The sequence below is a fragment of the Elephas maximus genome, chromosome 1 (assembly GCF_024166365.1).
Source record: "Elephas maximus indicus isolate mEleMax1 chromosome 1, mEleMax1 primary haplotype, whole genome shotgun sequence".
Taxonomy (NCBI): domain Eukaryota; kingdom Metazoa; phylum Chordata; class Mammalia; order Proboscidea; family Elephantidae; genus Elephas; species Elephas maximus.
Window position 1 is genome coordinate 239,493,920 of NC_064819.1, and position 18,042 is coordinate 239,511,961.

The following is an 18,042-nucleotide window of genomic DNA, read 5'->3' on the forward strand; positions in this document are numbered from 1 at the left end:
AAGGGGATTGGACCGTTGTGATCCACAGGGTTTCCACTGGCTGTTTTTTTGGAGGTAGCAAGCCAGTCACAGGCTATTAGGTGTCCTCACTGTGAACACGAAGCCCCTACAGCAGGGAAAGCTGGTTTCCTATTGCCCCTCACTGGAAGCCCCTGGCCTTCATCGTTACCAAGAGAAACCCTGGTGTCCTGCGTCTAACAGAAAAGGATGTTCCCAGCTCAAGGAGAATGGAGCATCTAAGGATGGAGACACCACATGTGGGCGACATGTAACGCTGTATTTCCAAAGACTGACCAGAAACTGGGATCAGCTGGAACAGTGAGTCCCGGACGGACCAGCTCTCTGTGGGTTGAAGCAATTTTACAGCAGGCAGGGAAAGGATGAGGTAACCAGAGAGGCATCTACTGACTCACCCAGGAAGCCTGCCTCCTTATTTTGTATATGCACTCCACATCTCTACTGGTGAAAATAAAAAAGACAGGGGGCTTTTGTTTTAAGCTGTGCACACTTCTAGATGACATGGTGAGAGGTACCTCACCCCTGCCTCAGGACTTCTGCCTGCCACCACCACAGGACCCCAGGTGGGCACAGCTCACGCCAAGCCACAGGAAGGAGAGGCTGCAAGGTGAGTGCTCTGAAGTCCTCAGCCACCTGGAAGGACAGGACCTCTGTCCCCACCAGGTGAGACACTTTCCGGCACCCCGGGCATGAGCCCGTGTTCCTCCTGTGAGCAGGTCTCCATCTGAACAAGATCTCGCACTCCAAGAAGGCAGCACAGCCACGCGGACCTTCCTGATCATTTGCCCAAATGCCAGGATACCTGCTTTACCTTATAAAGAAGACCGAGAGCTTAATCAAGAACGTCTGAAGCTTTATTTCCACCAACAACCAGCTACTCAGGCTTGGGATATTTCCTTTCTTTCAATTTACTCAAAGTTTCCCCATCTTTACGTGAACCCCCAAAATTAATTCACAAACTCTGAAGTGAAAAGAAAACAAACAACAAAAAGGCTGTATTAACGAAAGAGTTGAAAACACTTCTCACTCTGGAGTTGTTTTTAAGAAAGCAGTCACCTGTGCATTTCTTTCTCTTGCTTTTCAAAACACAGGGTATTTCCACGATTTCTGCATCAACGCCTGGTCTCTCTGGGCGGTGGGGGGTAGAAGGCGGGGCCGTCTGCACAGACCTCCAGCCCTGCTGAGTCAGCCTCATCCGCCCACCTGGCTTTCTGCTTGAGGGAAGCCGGGAACCCGGGGTGGGTGCAGTTCTCCAACACCAGGTCCTTCGTGAAACACAGTTCTATCTGACCGATGGTCTGTACGTCCTCGTTCTGAGGATGAAAACGAAAGGCAGGAGTCAAATCTCGGGTTAGCGCCATGCTTTCATAATCCTGAAGTTTGCAGCTTGAAGTTAAGAGGGATGGACACAGAGCTCAGGCTCCGGATTCCATGAATAAACACATTTTATTTAACAGGTGCAGTGACTCGAACCGGAGCCCTGGTGGCACAGTGGTCAAATGCTTGGCTGTTAACCTAAAGGTTGGTGGTTTGAACCCACCAGCGGCTCTTTGGGAGAAAGACCTGGTGATCTGCCCCCACAAAGATGACAGCTAGAAAACCCTGTGGGGCAGTTCTACTCTTCACATGGGCCACTATGAGTCAAAAACAACTCGACGGCATCTAACAACAGCGACTCAAAACCAGGGTCTAAAGAACCCAGCTGTGGGCGGTGGGGCACGGCCCAGGGTTCCGATCTGCAGGTTACCCACCCCACACGCTTCCACACACCAAGTGGTAGTTGTGTGAGAAGATACGCTGCTGTTACTGCAGAAAAAAGTTAAGAAATGTGTGGATCCACAAAGATAAATACAGATACAACTGCATGCGCACTATGTGTGTTATGGACAAACTGCTTCTCCCAAAAAAGATGTGCCCAAGTCCTAACCCCTGTACTTGTGAACGAAACGTTGTTTGGAAACAGGGTCTCTGAAGATGTTATCAGTTAACATGAAGTCCCACTGGAGTAGGTGGGTCCTGATCCAATCTGAGTGGTATAAAGAGAGGACACACAGAGGGAAGTAGCCGTATCGAGACAGAGGCAGAGACTGAGTGATGCAGCCACAAGCCAAGGAATGCCGGGGCTGCCAGAAGCTGGAGAGACAAGGCTCTTTTCCTAGCGCCTCTGGAGAGAACATGGCCCTGAAGACGCCCTGAGTCTGGACTTCTAACCTCCAGAACTGTGAGGGAATAAATTTCTGATCTTAGAGCCACTCACTTTATGGTACTTTGTGTGGCAGCCCTAGGAAATTAATACATTTCAAGGTACTAGGGAAAGAAAATGGCGTTTGTATCTAAATACGTAAATAAAACCTACTGCGGATGAGTCAATTCTGACTCACAGCAATCCTACAGGACAGAGTAGAACTGTCCCATAGAGTCTCCAAGGAGCAACTGGTGGATTCGAACGGCTGACCTCTTAGTTAGCAGCCACTTAACCACTGTGCCACCAATCGTACCCCATTATTAAAAGAAGTTATGTCTTTATCAGCTAACGGTGTAAAACCTTCATTTCCCCATTTATAAATTTTTAACTGTAATAATATTTCCTCTTCCCTCTGCTCTCTCCTCCACCTTCCCTTCCAGAATATAGGTAAATTCTTATTAGGAGTAAGTGGCAAAACAGGCCCTATCCTGGCATGGTGTCAAAGCGTAACTTGTCATTTCAAAACACACTCATACACACTCATACTTTCACACAAACCATACACACTCACACAGTCACTCATGACAGACTCGCTCACACATTCATAGACACACACATAACACACACACTCCACACATCACACACTCACACCAGACACTCCCACATATCACTCCCACACACCACACACCCACATATTCACTCATTCACACACACCCCCATATATTCACACACATACATACTATGCACACGTGCACACTGTGCACATGCATGTGTACCTGCTGATACACATTCCCACACACACACTCACACATTGCAAATACAAAACGCCCACAAAGTCTACGATGAGCACAAATCTGTCAAAGTTAAACTTGTTTTCACAATGAAGACAGAAAGGAAGACAAACACACACAACCTTTTCTGGCGGGAGACACTGGACTTTCGGCATTACTCCGTATATACTGGCAAGGGCATCTTTAATGTCTGCAATCTGAAGTTAAGAAGAGTACGTTAAAAACACGGTTTCAACAGGAAAAATCTAAGTTCTGACGCAGCCTTAGTACACTCTCCATAATGCGCGACACTAACGGGTCAGTACACCGTGTTCCCAGTGTGACCTCGGGGATGCAGCCAGGCTGGTAGAGATGAGGGTGAGCTGTCTGGAGATTAAACCTGGCTCCCCACGAAAGAATATGTCAGCCAGCTCCATCCACTGGGCCGTGATGTCACCTGAGTTACTGCGGAGCGTTCCTTTCTCCTTTCTCCTTTCTCCCTTCCTGCAGATGCCTGCCGTCTCCTCCCTCGTCTCCTCTCCGGCCTCGGACCCTCCAATGCTGCCCCACAAAGTGACCCTGTCGGCTAACACCCAGCTCCAAAACCTTTTCAAACTACACGTTCCCCCTGCCCATCAGAGCCCGGAACACACGCTTCCCACCCATCAGCCTGACTCTGTGCTTCATAGTCGGTGACTGAAGCAGCTTCAGGTTTATACTCAGTACCACAAGGAAACACAACTTCAATGAATCTTTCTCGGAACATAAAAGTGACACAGGAGTGGCTTACGTTGGGTTGCTTTAAAACCTAGCTGCACCTCACAGCTGGAAGGGCAGGTGGGTGCTGCCAGGAGCCCTCGTTTAGATTACATTAGATGAGAAGCAGAAGGTAAGACTCACCTGGTAGTAATTGAGAGACGGTTTTATCCCCAACTTCTGAAGCACACTAAAATTTAAATTAAAAAAAAAAAATTAGCTGTATAATGAGAGTTCATCTTTCTTTCTCATTCTTTTCAAACATCATATTTCTGAGTAAAAAGCAAGCAAGATGTTCTTGCTGTTACGTGCCATTGAGTCAGTTCTGACTCACAGTGACCCTACAGGACAGAAGATAACTGCCCCATAGGTTTGCTAGGCTGTAATTTTTATGGGAGCAGATCACCCGGTCTTTCTCTCATGGAGGTGCTGGGTGGGTTTGCTCTGGATTCTAGGCTTATCCTAGAACACTGCATTTGCTCAAACCTTTACATACCTTTATACCTACAGCCTTGAAGCATTTCCTAGAGCCCATGGTTTTAACTAGCAATAGAGAACCCTACCAAGGCAGCATGCCACTAACGCACTTGTTACATCATGGGGGCACAATGTAAAAATGCTCGGATTAAACATTCCAAAAAACACAGTGCGTGTAACTCTGATGGTTTATTTTACGTGTCAACTTAGCTGGGCTACGGTGCCCAGCTGCTTGTCAAACACCAGTTTAGACATTGCCGTGAAAGCACTGACATGTGGTTAACATTTAAATCCTTCGACTCTAAGTGGATCACCCTCCACAACGTGGGTGGGACTGATCCAGTAAACGGAAGGCCCCAAGAGCAAAAACAGGTTTCCTGGGAGAGGAGTTGGCCTCAAGACTGTAACATATATATTCTGCTGGGCTTCCCAGCCCATATCTGCCCTATAGACTTGGGACTTGCCAGCTCTCACACTCTCATGAGCCAATTCCTTAAAATGAACCAATCAACTCACTCTCTGGGTACAGGCAGTCCCCAGCGTACGACAGGGTTTGATTCCTATGATTCCCTAGCCCCCAACTTATCATGGGCTTCCATTCCTGTGACGCCCTAGTCCCCAACTTACGACGGGGTTCTACTCCTATGATTCCGTTGTAAGTCGGTTCTGACATACAGCAATACCTCATTTTTTGTTTGTTTTCATCATTATTGCCTTTTATCATCAGTATCTTTATAAATCCAATTTTTATTTGTCTTTGGAAGTTGGAAATATTACATATAAGCTTACGCACTGTAACACTACATGTAGAACATATTACTAACAATAAGATGTCCAAAAAAAAAAAAAAAAACTGGTGGCCACAAGTGCGGTTCATCACTAACTCGTAAGTTGTGGACTACCTGTACGTATGTATACACACCACACACACACGTATATCCTGTTGGTTCCATTTCTCTGGAGAACTCTAACATTAGTGATCACTTCAGGTCGTGAACACACCAAGCAAACTTGAAGATTCGGCCACCTCTCTCCATGCTAACTTATAATCAGACTGCGAATTAGCACTCAGGAAAATGAAGGCTCTGACAATGGCATTCCTTTCTCAGCCACGATTTCTGACAAAAGTGTGTTATGTAACAAGAGTTTCTCCAAAGACTGAAGATCAGAAAGTCTTTTGACCTTTGTTCATTCTCCCAGAAAAAGCAGTTAAGAGGTGGTAGAGACCATGAAGCCTAGAAATCCCCCAAACAAGCGTGCCCTTGCCCACTTTCTGCCCCCGGCTCGTTCTAAACAGTGGTGAGGTGTGTCATAATCACTCATGATGCAACAGAATTGGTGAAAACCAAGAAAGTGCCTGCTGAGTGTCTCAGCCCCACCCACTCAATGTGCCAGCCGAGCTGTCTCCTGGCTGCGCCTGGCCTCCACTGTCCTGACCTTCCCGTTGTACTTCCTTTTATCCTAAGTAGTCATAATAAACCAGTGAACTAGTTTTTATAACTTGACAGGAGATTATAAGGACTTTGCGTTGCTGCTGAAAATTTACACAGCTTGCTTTAGTCATAGCAACTCTCTTTCAAACCAGATAACTAGAAACTTATTTCCTTGTCCAAAAATTGTAGCTAACTCCCGCTTTAAAAGTCGTGAGGCAAATTGACTGGGAGCATGCCTGCAGTCAAGCTTCTCAGGCATTATTTCAGAGGGGCAGAATGGAGCCTGATTGCGAGCTTTCTGTGGGCGAGAAAGGCGGTCTCTTTCTACAGCCGCAGACTCTCAGAAGGGCCTCTCGGGTCTGGCTCTGCAGGTACACTGTTACACGTTACTCAGGTGAGTGCAGGCCCGCTCCACCAGCAGGCTTTTATTTAAGCAAGCAGAAAGCACGAAATAAACGGATGCTGGTGAAAAGTTTTTAAGCAAAATATCCCAATAATTCATCCTCTTATTTAACAAACCTGTACTAAGTGTCCCTATTTATACTTTTCGAATCTCAGTAGCTTTAGACACACACATGCCAACTCACACTCTCACACATACTCACAGTAACAGATCTACACTCACTGACACCCACACACACTCACATTCTCACACACATTCTCATAAACTCTCTCACTCACACTCACATTCTCACAGTCACACATTCTCACACACCCGCATAGTCACACACACTCATTCACACACATACATCCACACACTCACACACACACCCTCAGTCACACACTCACACATTCTCTCTCTCACACACACACACTCACAGGCACACACTCAAACACATACCCTTATAGTCACACTCATACACTCACATACACACGTGCCACGCTCCCACATCCGGGAGTGATATCCGCAAGGCCAGGGCCTCCTGTCACCACTCTGGATGCAGGAGCATGTCTGTCACTCACCCCTTAAGTAAGTGTTTCCCGAGCGCCCACCCAGGAAAAAGCGCTACAGAGAACACAATGTTTGCTAACAACCATATAAACAATTAGAGATAAATTACATTCTGTCCCACAATTTCTCCAAGGAAAATGGAAAATTCTTGGCACACACAAAATTGAAATTACAAAATCAAGTCTTAAAACCCCTCTTATTTTTCTCTATCAGCCATGACTACAAATTGCATTTTTCTCATAGGTTAGCCTGTCAAAACCATAAGCAGGAATTTTTTGTTGAATTTCTAATGCGAAGGAAACAAACCTGAAAACCTGCAAAATTTATCTTGAACCAGAGTTCTCAGAAAACCCACAGATACAGGCCACTTAATGCCAAACTGATCTTAACCAGGTAGAAAACATTATATGCTCCTGCCGTGGGTTAAACTGTGTGCCCCCCAAAAATATGCTAGAGCCCTACCCCTGTGCCTGTGACCTTGCTTGGAACTAGTGTCTCTGCAGATGTAATTAGTTAAGGTGTGTGCATAGTGGAGTAGGGAGTCCTGACCCCGTATGACGAGTGTCCTTAAAACAGGAGAGATGCAGACAGACACAGAGGAGGCAGCCACATGAAGATGGAGGCAGACTGGGCTGAAGAGTCTACAAGGCAAGGAGTGCCAAGGCTTGCCTGGGGCCGCCAGAATCTGGGAGAGGCAAGGAAAGAACCTCCCCAGAGCTTCTGGAGGGAGCATGGCTCTGAAGACACCTTGATTTCAGACTTCTGGCTTCCAGAGCTGTGTAAGAAAATCTTCTACAGTCTTGAACCACCCAGCTGTACTCTGAGCTAGGTGAAAAGTTTCCTCCAATCTCTTGTTCTTGCCTTGTTTCTCTGCATCACCTAAGTCAGGTGGGCCCCAATGCAGCACTGTTCAATAAAGAGATGTTACCAGCACGTTTATCATTTTAAATTTTCTAGGAGCCTCATTTAAAAACGTAAAAAGAAACAGAAGAAAGTAATTTTAATAATTTATTTAATCCAGTATGTCAGAAATATGATCATTTCAACTTGTTGTTGGTAGGTGCCAACGAGTCAATTCTGACTCACAGCAACACTACATATAACAGAAGGAAACACTGCCTGGTCCTGCGCCATCCTCACAACTGTTGTTACGCTTGAGCCCATTGTTGTAACCACTGTGTCAGTCCATCTCATGGAGGGCCTTCCTCTCTTTTGCTGACCCTCTACTTTACCAAGCAGGATGTCCTTTTTCAGGGATTGGTCCCTCCTGATAACATGTCCAAAGTACGTAAGACAAAGTCTCCCCATCCTGGTTTTGGTTGTACTTCTTCCAAGACAGGTTTGTTTCTTTTTCTGGCAATCTATGGTATATAATTCAACATTCTTCACCAACACTATAATTCAAAAGCGTCAATTCTTTGGTCTTCCTTATTCATTGTCCAGCTTTCCTATGCATACGAGGCAATTGAAAACACCATGGCTTTGGTCAGACACACCTTTAGCACTTTAAAGGGGTCTTTTGCAGCAGATTTGCCTAATGCAACACTTCTCGTTTGATTTCTTGACTGCTGCTTCCATGGGTGTTGACTGTGGATCCAAGTAAAATGAAATACTTGACCACTTCCATCTTTTCTCCGTTTATCATGATGTTGCTCATTGGTCCAGTTGTGAGGATTTTTGTTTTCTTTATGTTGAGGTGCAATCCATGCTAAAGGCTATGGTCTCTGATCTTCATTAGTAAGTGCTTCAAGTCCCCTTACTTTCAGGAAGCAAGGTTGTGTCATCTGCATAACACAGGTTGTTAATGAGTCTTCCTCCAATCCTGATGCCCCATCCTTTTTCATATAGTCCAGCTTCTCGGATTATTCGCTCAGCATACAGCTTGAATAAGTACAGTGAAAGGATACAACCCTGACGCACACCTTTCCTGACTTAAAACTAATCAGTATCCCCTTGTTCTGTCTGAACAACGGCCTCTTGATCTATGGAAAGGTTCTTCAGAAGCACAATTAACTGTTCTGGAATTCCCATTCTTCGCAGCGTTATCCAGAGTTTGTTAGGATTCACACAGTCGAATGCCTTTGCATAGTTTTTAAACATCCTTCTGGTATTCTCTGCTTTCAGCCAGGATCCATCTGACATCACCAGTGATACCCCTGGTTCCACGTCCTCTTCTGAATCTTCCTTGAATTTCTGGCAGTTCCCTGCGGATGTACTGCTGCAGCCATTTTTTGAATCATCAGCAAAATTTTACTTGCGTGTGATAATAATGATATTGTTCAATAATTTCTGTATTCTGGATCATCTTTCTTTGGAATGGGCAAAAATATCAATCTCTTCCAGTTTGTGGGCAGGTAGCTGTCTTCCAAAATTCTCGGCATAGATGAGTGAGCACCTCCAGCACTGCATTCATTTGTTGAACCATCTCAACTGATATTCCATCAATCCCTGGAGCCTTGTTTTTCTCCAATGCCTTCAGTGCAGCTTGGACTTCTTCCTTCAGTACCATCAGGTCTTGATCATATCCTACCTCCTGAAATGGTTGAATGTCGACCAATTCTTTTTGGTACAGTGATTCTGTATTCCTTTCCTCTTCTTTTGATGCTTCCTGTGTCATTTAATATTTTACCCATAGAATCTTTCCATATTGCAACTCGAGGCTTGAATTTTTTCTTCAATTCTTTCAGCTTGAGTAATGCTGAGCGTCTTCTTCTACCTGCAGGTCTTTGCATGTGTCACTATAATACTTTACTTTGTTTTCGCGAGCCGCCCTTTGAAATCTTCTGATCAGTTCTTTCACTTCATCATTTCTTCTGTTCACTTTAGCCACTCTGTGCTCAAAATCAAGTTTCAGAGTCTCTTCTGACACTCATTTTCGTCTTTCCTTTCTTTCCTGTCTCTTTAATAACCTTTGGCTTTCTTCATGTATGATGTCCTTGATATTATTCCACAACTTGTCTGGTCTTCGGTCATTATTGTATAATAAATATAAAAATTATTGAGCTATTTAAAATTTTTCTGGCACAGAGTCTTGGAAATCTGATGTTTATCTGACACTCACAGCACAAGGGCAGAGGGCACGCTGGTGTGAGTCGTTCCTAGGCTTCAAGGCCCTCCACCGCCTCTTAATCACTTATTCTGGAAGCATTCACAAAGATCGATGCACTATACTTTTGACAGAAATTATGGCTTTGAAGGAATTCCTGTCTGAGTCTTCATTTTCATGAGGGCTAGTTTGCTGCCTGGTTGTAAGTCAGTACTCAGAGAAGCGGAGTCCTGGGCTGGTGCAGACAGCTAACGTGCCCAGCTACTAACAGAAAGTTTGGAAGTCTGAGCCTACCCAGAGGTGCCTTGGAAGAAAGGCCTAGCGATACACGTCTGAGAAATGAGCCACTGAAAACACAGTCCTACTCTGACACACACAGGGTCACTGTGATTCAGCGTCAACTTAAAGGCTACGGGTTTACAAGAGAGGTAGTCTAGGTCTTCGAATTGGCTTGGTGTATCCACAACCTGGAATGATTGGGAGAGGCTTAGGAGGGGTCCTACGAATTATTTCTTGGGTGTGCTGAGACTTGCCACGCTCCGAGGCTCCTGGCCTGTGTGCTGGCTGTGCACTGGGCAGCGCAGCTCCACCGCAGAGAATAAGAGGGCGGGAGAAAAGATCAGCAAGGAGCCAGCTCAAGAGGCAGCAAGACACAAGCAGTGTTCACCTACCTGTTAAGGTCGAGCTGTTTATACAGATCCAGGATTTTACTGAAATACTTCTTCTCCGAGCTGAGGGCGGCTAGCTGGGCAACACACGTCCCATGCTTCTCCCATTCGTGTTTCCTGTATTTAAAAAAAAAAGCAAAAGCCCTCTAGTTGAAAGTTGATGAAACAAATTCACAGCAAAAAATGTTCCAACATGTGTTTCCCTAGTCTAGAATGCTCACGTGCAGAGGTCACACTGTTCCCTTGACATAGAAGGAAGGACAAAAGTCCTTACTTGCGAAATGGACAATTACTGAACTCCCTAAGCATAGCCACAAAGGCCCAGTCAACGCAAGAATGCTCCAAAGAGGTCTCTCTTCTCTTCACGCTTTTCACTAGTAATCAGCTCCAATTCATTCCTACCATTACGGCTTGCTCAATTAACAAGCCACAGCTGTGCAAACACCACGGGCTCCCAGAGCAGTGCCTTCTGCAGAGAGCTAGCGCGCACAGCCAGGAACCAGAGGGAGGGAGGCTCCCTGGTCATTTCTCAGCAAAGAGAAGACAGAATAACTAAGGAAGGAATGCCTCATGCCCGTCCCCATCCCAGCTTCTACTAATGACTACAGCTTTTGTGTCAATTCTACATACGGGACAACGATAAAACAACAGTCAGTGGAAACAAGGTACCCTAACCAAATGCCTGCAAACCAACAGTAATTTTCATTTAAAAAAAAAAAAATGCTTTTGTTGGTAATAACTCATTACATTTTATTGCAGATTAAAGTTTTATAAAATGTTTTCACAGTCTTCATTTAGTTCTCACAACTCTGCAAGACAAAAAGAAATGGGGAAACTGAGGCTCAGAGGGGTTAGGTGACTTGATAAAGGTCACACAGCCTGCACTTGAACTCCATTCTTTTGATTCCTAGCTCAGGGTCTTTTCCATCATACTGCATTGTCCCTTGCAATCCTTTGCTGAATGTAATCTATACCTACCTTAGAATGACAGCTGACTTGTCAATTCAGATGCTAGCAAATTTTTAGCATGGAAAAACAAAATGGATATCAGGTTTCCTTAAGTCTATTTGTGATTAATTCATGAGGTTTTCATAAATAATATCCACACAGCCTTTTATAAAACACTCGTTTGCAGCCTCTGAAAACACAGGCTACATCCACATTAACCCATTGCTAAAATTCATCCAGGGCACCAGTTTTAAATAACTGCACTGGTTTTAAGTTCCTCAGACCTAAGCAAAATATGAGAAGTTGAACACAGGAAGAATAAAAGGGGATGAGTAATTCTTCATCCTGAATAGTTTCTAAAGCAAATTATTTGATAGCTTTCTATATTCTATGGAGCACAGAGATTCTCTCAAACAAGCTGCAAGTGTAACCTGGTTATATGGGTGCCTTATTGTTATTGTTGTTGTTCACTGCCATGGACTTGATTCTGGCTCCTGGCGGCCCTGTGTGTGCAGAGTAGAATTGTGCCACAGGGTCTTCAAGGCTCTGATCTTTTAGAAGCAGATGGCTAGGTCTGTCTTGCAAGGCGCCCCCTTACTTTCCGTAAAACAGGAATAATTCTAGAACCTATCTTGGGGGTTTTGGGAGGAATAAATGAGCTGAAGCATTCAAGCACTTTGACACAAGCATATATACTTTCTCAAAAAATAAAACCAGTCATGGTCCCCAAACCTTCTGTTGGCACAGGACAGGAACCATCCCCGAAGACAACTCATCAGACATGAAAGGGACTGGACAGTGGGTAGGTGAGAGATGCTGATGAAGAGTGAGCTAATTATATCAAGTGGTCACTTGAGACTGTGTTGGCATCTCCTGTCTGGAGAGGGGATGGGAGGATAGAGAGAGTTGGAAACTGGCAAAATTGTCACGAAAGGAGAGACTGGAAGGGCTGACTCATTAGGGGGAGAGCAAGTAGGAGTATGGAGTAAGATGTATATAAACTTATATGTGACAGTCTGACTTGATTTGTAAACGTTCACTTGAAGCTCAATAAAAGTTAATAATAAAAAAAAAGGCTGTTTACAGCAACACTGTACAAATAGCCAAAAAACTAGAAAAAACTGAACTGTCCATCCATAGTAGAATGGGCAAATAGGGTGGCACAAATGGTTTGAGCTCAACTACTAACCACAAGATTGGCGGTATGAATCTACCCAGTAACACCATAAAAGAAAGGCTTGCTGATCGGCTTCCATAAAGATTACAGCCAAGAAAAGCCCATGGGACTCAGTTCTACTCTATAACACATGGTGTTGTCATGAATCAGAATCAACTCCATGGCAACAGACTTTATTTTTTATCATTATTTTATAAGTACACAATGGAACACTATACAGCAGTACTGCACAACTGCATAAAATAGGACTGAGCACAAGAAATCAGGACCAAAAGGTATATAACGTATGATTTCATTTACATAAAATTCAAAAACATCCAAAACTAATCTATGGTATTAGAAGTCAGAATAGTGGTCATCCTTGAGAGGAAAGCAGTAACTAGAAGGGAAGAATGAAGTAGCACCTATAGCATTGGTGAGATTCTCTTTTGTTTTTTTATTTGGGTGCCAATGACATGCCATGTTCAAATTGAGAAAATTCACCAAGTTGTATATAATTTGTATACTTTCCTTTATGTATGTAATACTTCAATGAAAGGTATACATTAATTTACACACACACATGCATATATGCGTACGTGTGTGTTTTGGTATTCAAAAGTGCATGTGATTAAGGTTTGTACCTACAACTTCAACACTGAATCGTTTTTGGTGTAATTAAATGTGAGCTGAACTGTAAAAAAAAATAAATAAATAAAACCAAACTCACTGCCATCGAGTCGATTCCGACTCATAGCGACCCTATACGACAGAGCAGAACTGCCCCATAGAGTTTCCAAGAAGAGCCAATAATATACTCCCTAGCTCATGATAAATAGCCAATAAATGTCAGCACAATAATGTAACTCAACAGACTTTGGGGATGAGAACGTGTGGTCAAAACCTTTAACCACACATAATTTGGAATCGGACACTCGGAATGTAACACCAAGATTTACAGTTACCAATCAGAAGTGACCGACCAATCAGAAGTGACCGACCAATCAGAAGTGACCGACCAATCAGAAGTGACCGACCAATCAGAAGTGACCGACCAATCAGAAGTGACCGACCAATCAGAAGTGACCGACCTCGCTGCCCTTTGTATTCAAATGTATGTTGGCTGATTCATTTTAATTGCTGATTGACTTTAAGCTGTTTGCTAAAATGTAACCAGCTCCCCTGCAGCCCTGTAATAACAGGAAAATGACACTTTGTATCCTTGGCAACCGTAAAGCCATTATTTCCAAGTACTCCGTGAAGTGCTCTATGAAATGTTTTTTCCTTGTTTTCTCCCATTTCACCTCATTATGGCCATTATCTGTTTCCTAAGCCTTTTCTGGAATACAGTTTATGCAGAGCCAGTCCCGGAGAGCTGAGCCATTCCTATCCCAACGTGCATCAACAGGGCTAGTTCCCTTTTTTTACTGAAGGGGTGATTTCAAGCTACAGACCTGGATCCATGAATCACAAAGCACCCCCTGCCCCGTCACATACCCTCAGAGTCCCTGGGTAGTGCAAATGCTAACCTAAAGGGTGGAGTTTCAAGTCCAACCAGGGGTGCCTTGAAAAACAGTCCTGGTGATCTACTGAAAAGTCAGCCACTGAAAACCCTACAGAGCAGTTCTACTCTGACACACGTGGGGACTTGGAATCAACTTGACAACAACTAACAACAATTTATTTCAACCTTCACAGCAGGCATTTCTGTCACCTCCAGAGGAAAGGTGTCCTAACACACCCCAGGTCATACACCTGCCTTTCCAGAGGCAACTGTAAACGGCCTTTTTGTTAAACTTTCACTGCGCTTATTTCTCATTCAACTTCCCTGAGTTAGGAGTGTCACCTTCTTTCCTTTCATGGGATTCTGAATTTACCATACTCTGTACGCTAAAGCTCCAGAGAGTACTCCTTCATCCCTGGATGCTCTGGCCAACTGTCAGGACAGACAGAAGAGCGCTGGCCAACTGTCAGGAGACGTGCACTCCAGTCCCCGCTCTGCCACTCCCTGCGTGTGCTCAGACAGGTCACTCAACCTCTCCCCTCAGGAAGGTCTCTCTCAGCTCTAACGTCTGTGGGCTCTCATCAAAATGGATGCAAACACATGTATTTTTCCTTTTGTTTCAAGACGATCCCTAGGTCACTGGCATGTTTCCACATAAACAAACTGCACTAGGTGCATGTTGTACGAATCTACCTTGTTGGGAAAGTTTCGCTCTTTCTTTATATGGAGGCAACAGTTCTTTGGCGAGAAATAACCAAGAAGTCTTGGGAGGAAAAAATTCTTGGATCACACACACACACAGGGCCCCATCACAGAACCACCACCCTGACATTATCTATTTGCCTCTGTTTCTGCCTCTGCCTCCCTGATTATTGTTGTTGCTAGGTTCCACCTCACAGCGACCCCACGTACAATAGAACGAAACCCTGCCCAGCCCTGTGCCATCCTCATGATCGTTGTTATGCTTGAGCCCATTGTTGCAGCCACTGTGTCAATCCATCTCATTGAGGTCTTCCTCTTTTTCGCTGACCCTCTACTTTACCAAGCATGATGTCCTTCCCCAGGGACTGACCCCTCCTGATAACATGTCCAAAGTATGTGACATGGGGTGTACCCATCCTCGCTTCTATGGAGCATTCTGGCTGTACTTCTTCCAAAACAAATTTGTTCATTCTTCCGGCAGTCCATGGTTAAATTGAACATTCTTCCCCAACATCATAACCCAAAGGAGTCAATTCTTTGGTCTTCCTTCTTCACTGCTCAGCTTTCGCATGCATATGAGATGATCGAAAATATCATGGCTGGGTGAGGCACACCTTAGTTCTTAAAATGACATCCTTGCTTTTTAACACTTCAAAGAGGTCTTTTGTAGCAGATTTGCCCAATGCAATGCATCCTTTAACTTCCTGACTGCTGCCGAAGGCTTGCTAAATATATCTGATATAAACTTAGAACATTTAAAACACAGTTCCACAGTTGACTGGAGATTCATATTCTGAAATGGCACGCAGAGATGGACGTTTCTTTCTGGTTGGAAGCCTCTCATCTCTGGCTCTGAACCCGCTGAGAAGCAGGATGACTCTGCAGGTCAGAACTGAACAAGACGGATGTGAAATGTTCTGTTGCAGGCAAGTGTTTCCTTTGAGGCTCAAAGAACAGCAGTTTCAGCGCCTACATGAGACTGTGGTGCTTTGCCTTCCCAGATTAGGCTATTTCTTCTGCGAACGAGCTGGGTAAGGTCCAAGAGCAAAATAAATTACTTCACTTCATTGACTCATGAAAATATCGCAACAAGACCACATCAATACTGCTGTCAGAGTTCAGAGGATCCGGTCTTGGAGACAGCATGTAATGTCTTTGTGTATGTGTGTGTAAGGGTGATCACATGTATGTAAGAGCAATAATGTCTGTAATAGCAGTAACATGTGTGAGAGTAATTGTGTGCGTAAGAGTAGTCATGTGTGTAAGAGTAATCGTGTGTATGTAAGAGTAATCATGTAAGAGTAACGTGTGTAAGAGTAATCATGTGTAAGAGTAATCACGTGTATAAGAGTAATCGTGTGTGAGTAATCATCTGTGTAAGAGTAATCATGTGTGAGAGTAATTGTGTGAGTAATCACGCATATGTAAGAGTAATCGTGTATGTAACAGTAACGTGTATAAGAGTAATCATGTGAGTAATCATCCGTGTAAGAGTAATCATGTGTAAAAATAATCATGTAATAGTAACAATGTAAGAGTAATCGTGTGTGAGAGTAACCGTGTGTGAGTAATCATGCGTATGTAAGAGTAATCGTGTATGTAATAGTAACGTGTATAAGAGTAATCACGTGTGTGTGAGTAATCACATGTGTAATAGTAATAATGTGTGTAAGAGTAACTGTGTGTAATAGTAACCGTATAATAGTCGTGCATGTAATAGTCGTGTGTAACGTAGTCATGTGTGTAAGAGCAATTGTGTGTAAGAGCAATCGTGTGTAAAAGTAATCATGTGTAAGAGTAGTTTGTGTAACAGCAGGTGTGTAAGAGCAACCATGTGTGTAAAAGCAATCATGTAACAGTCATGTGTGTAATAGTAATCGTGTGTAAGAGTAATTGTGTAAGAGCAATCATGTGTAAGAGCAATCCTGTGTGTGAGAGTAGTCACGTGTGTAACAGTAATCGTAAGAGCAATCCTGTGTGTGAGAGCAATCGTGTGTAAGGGTCGTCATGTGTGTAAGAGTAGTCGTGTGTAAGCACAATCACGTGTGTAAGAATAATGACTCTAGGTTGAACCTAATGATACTACCTTTGTAATAACATAACTGTTTAAGATAACAAGCATGTCTTCACACTTACTTGCTGCAAAAAAACAGTGAAAATCCTCATCGGCCCAGAGGAATGTACCAAATGACACAGAGAGCTGCTCTTCCTAATACAGAAAACGCGTTAAAAACCATGCACCTTGAATCACTGAAATGAACGAAGCCAATCACTACATTTTTATCCCTGTAAAACTTTAGGGAAACGTCCTGATGTAATAGCAACGCTGGAATGCATGTATTAAAAAAAAAAAAAAAACTTTATTTTTTCTCTTTACCTGAAAATTCTACACAAAAAAATTTTCCAAGTTAAATTAATCTTTCTGGGCACAATCTGATTACCTGGAATCCGAGTTATAAACTGCCGTATTTGAGTGAGAAAAAATAAAGAATTTTACCTTCAGTTGTTGTTAGTTACCAGTGAGTGGGTTCCGACTCACAGCGACCCTGTGCACAACAGAAGGAAACACTGCCCAGTCCTGCACCGTCCTCACAATCGTTGTTATGCTTGAGCCCATTGTTGCAGCCACTGTATCAATCCATTGCCTTGAGGGTCCTCCTCTTTTTCATGACCATCTACTTTATCAAGCCTGATGTTCTTCTCCAGGGACTGATCCCTCCGGATAACATGTCCAAACTACGTGAGACAAAGTCTCACCATCCTCTCTTCTAAGGGGCATTCTGGCTGTACTTCTTTCAAGACAAATTTGTTCATTTTTCTGGCAGTCCATGTTCCTTAGTCCATGTTTGGTCAATATTCTTCGCCAATACTATAATTTAAAGGCGTCGATTCTTCTTCAGTCTTCCTTATTTGTTGTCCAGCTTTTGCATGCGTATGAGGTAACTGAAAATACCATGGCTTGAGTGAGGCACACCTTAGTCTTCAAAGCGACATCTTCGCTTTTTAAAACTTTAAAGAGGTCTCTTGCAGCAGATTTGCCCAATGCAATACATTGTTTGATTTCTTGACTGTTGCGTCCATGGGCATTGATTGTGAATCCAAGTAAAATGAAATCCTTTACAACTTCAGTATTTTCTCCGTTTATCACGATGCTGCTTATTGGTCCAGTTGTGAGGATTTTTGTTTTCTTTGTATGTTGAGGTGTAATCCATACTGAAGGCTGTGGTCTTTGGTCTTCATCAGTAAGTGCTTCAAGTCCTCTTCACTTTCAGCAAGCAAGGTTGTGTCACCTGCATAACGCAGGCTGTTACTGAGTCTTCCTCCAATCCTGATGCTGCATTCTTCTTCACATGGTCCAGCTTCAGTGTTAATTTGCTCAACATACAGATTGAATAAGCATGGTGAAAGGATACAACCCTGATGCACA

General features: G+C 43.7%; 1 protein-coding gene across 1 annotated transcript in view; it reads right to left on the reverse strand.

The window, feature by feature from the left end:
* Positions 1–850: 850 nt before the first annotated feature.
* Positions 851–18,042, reverse strand: part of RNASET2 (ribonuclease T2) — a 40,277-nt gene continuing 23,085 nt past the window's right edge. Inside the window, exons 8-11 of the mRNA XM_049874490.1 lie at positions 10,309–10,422; positions 3,874–3,919; positions 3,117–3,191; positions 851–1,331 (exon numbers count right to left, since the gene is read on the reverse strand). Of these exons, the coding sequence (XP_049730447.1) occupies positions 1,131–1,331; positions 3,117–3,191; positions 3,874–3,919; positions 10,309–10,422 (436 nt within the window). The 3' untranslated portion in view covers positions 851–1,130. The remainder of the gene's footprint in view (positions 1,332–3,116; positions 3,192–3,873; positions 3,920–10,308; positions 10,423–18,042) is intronic.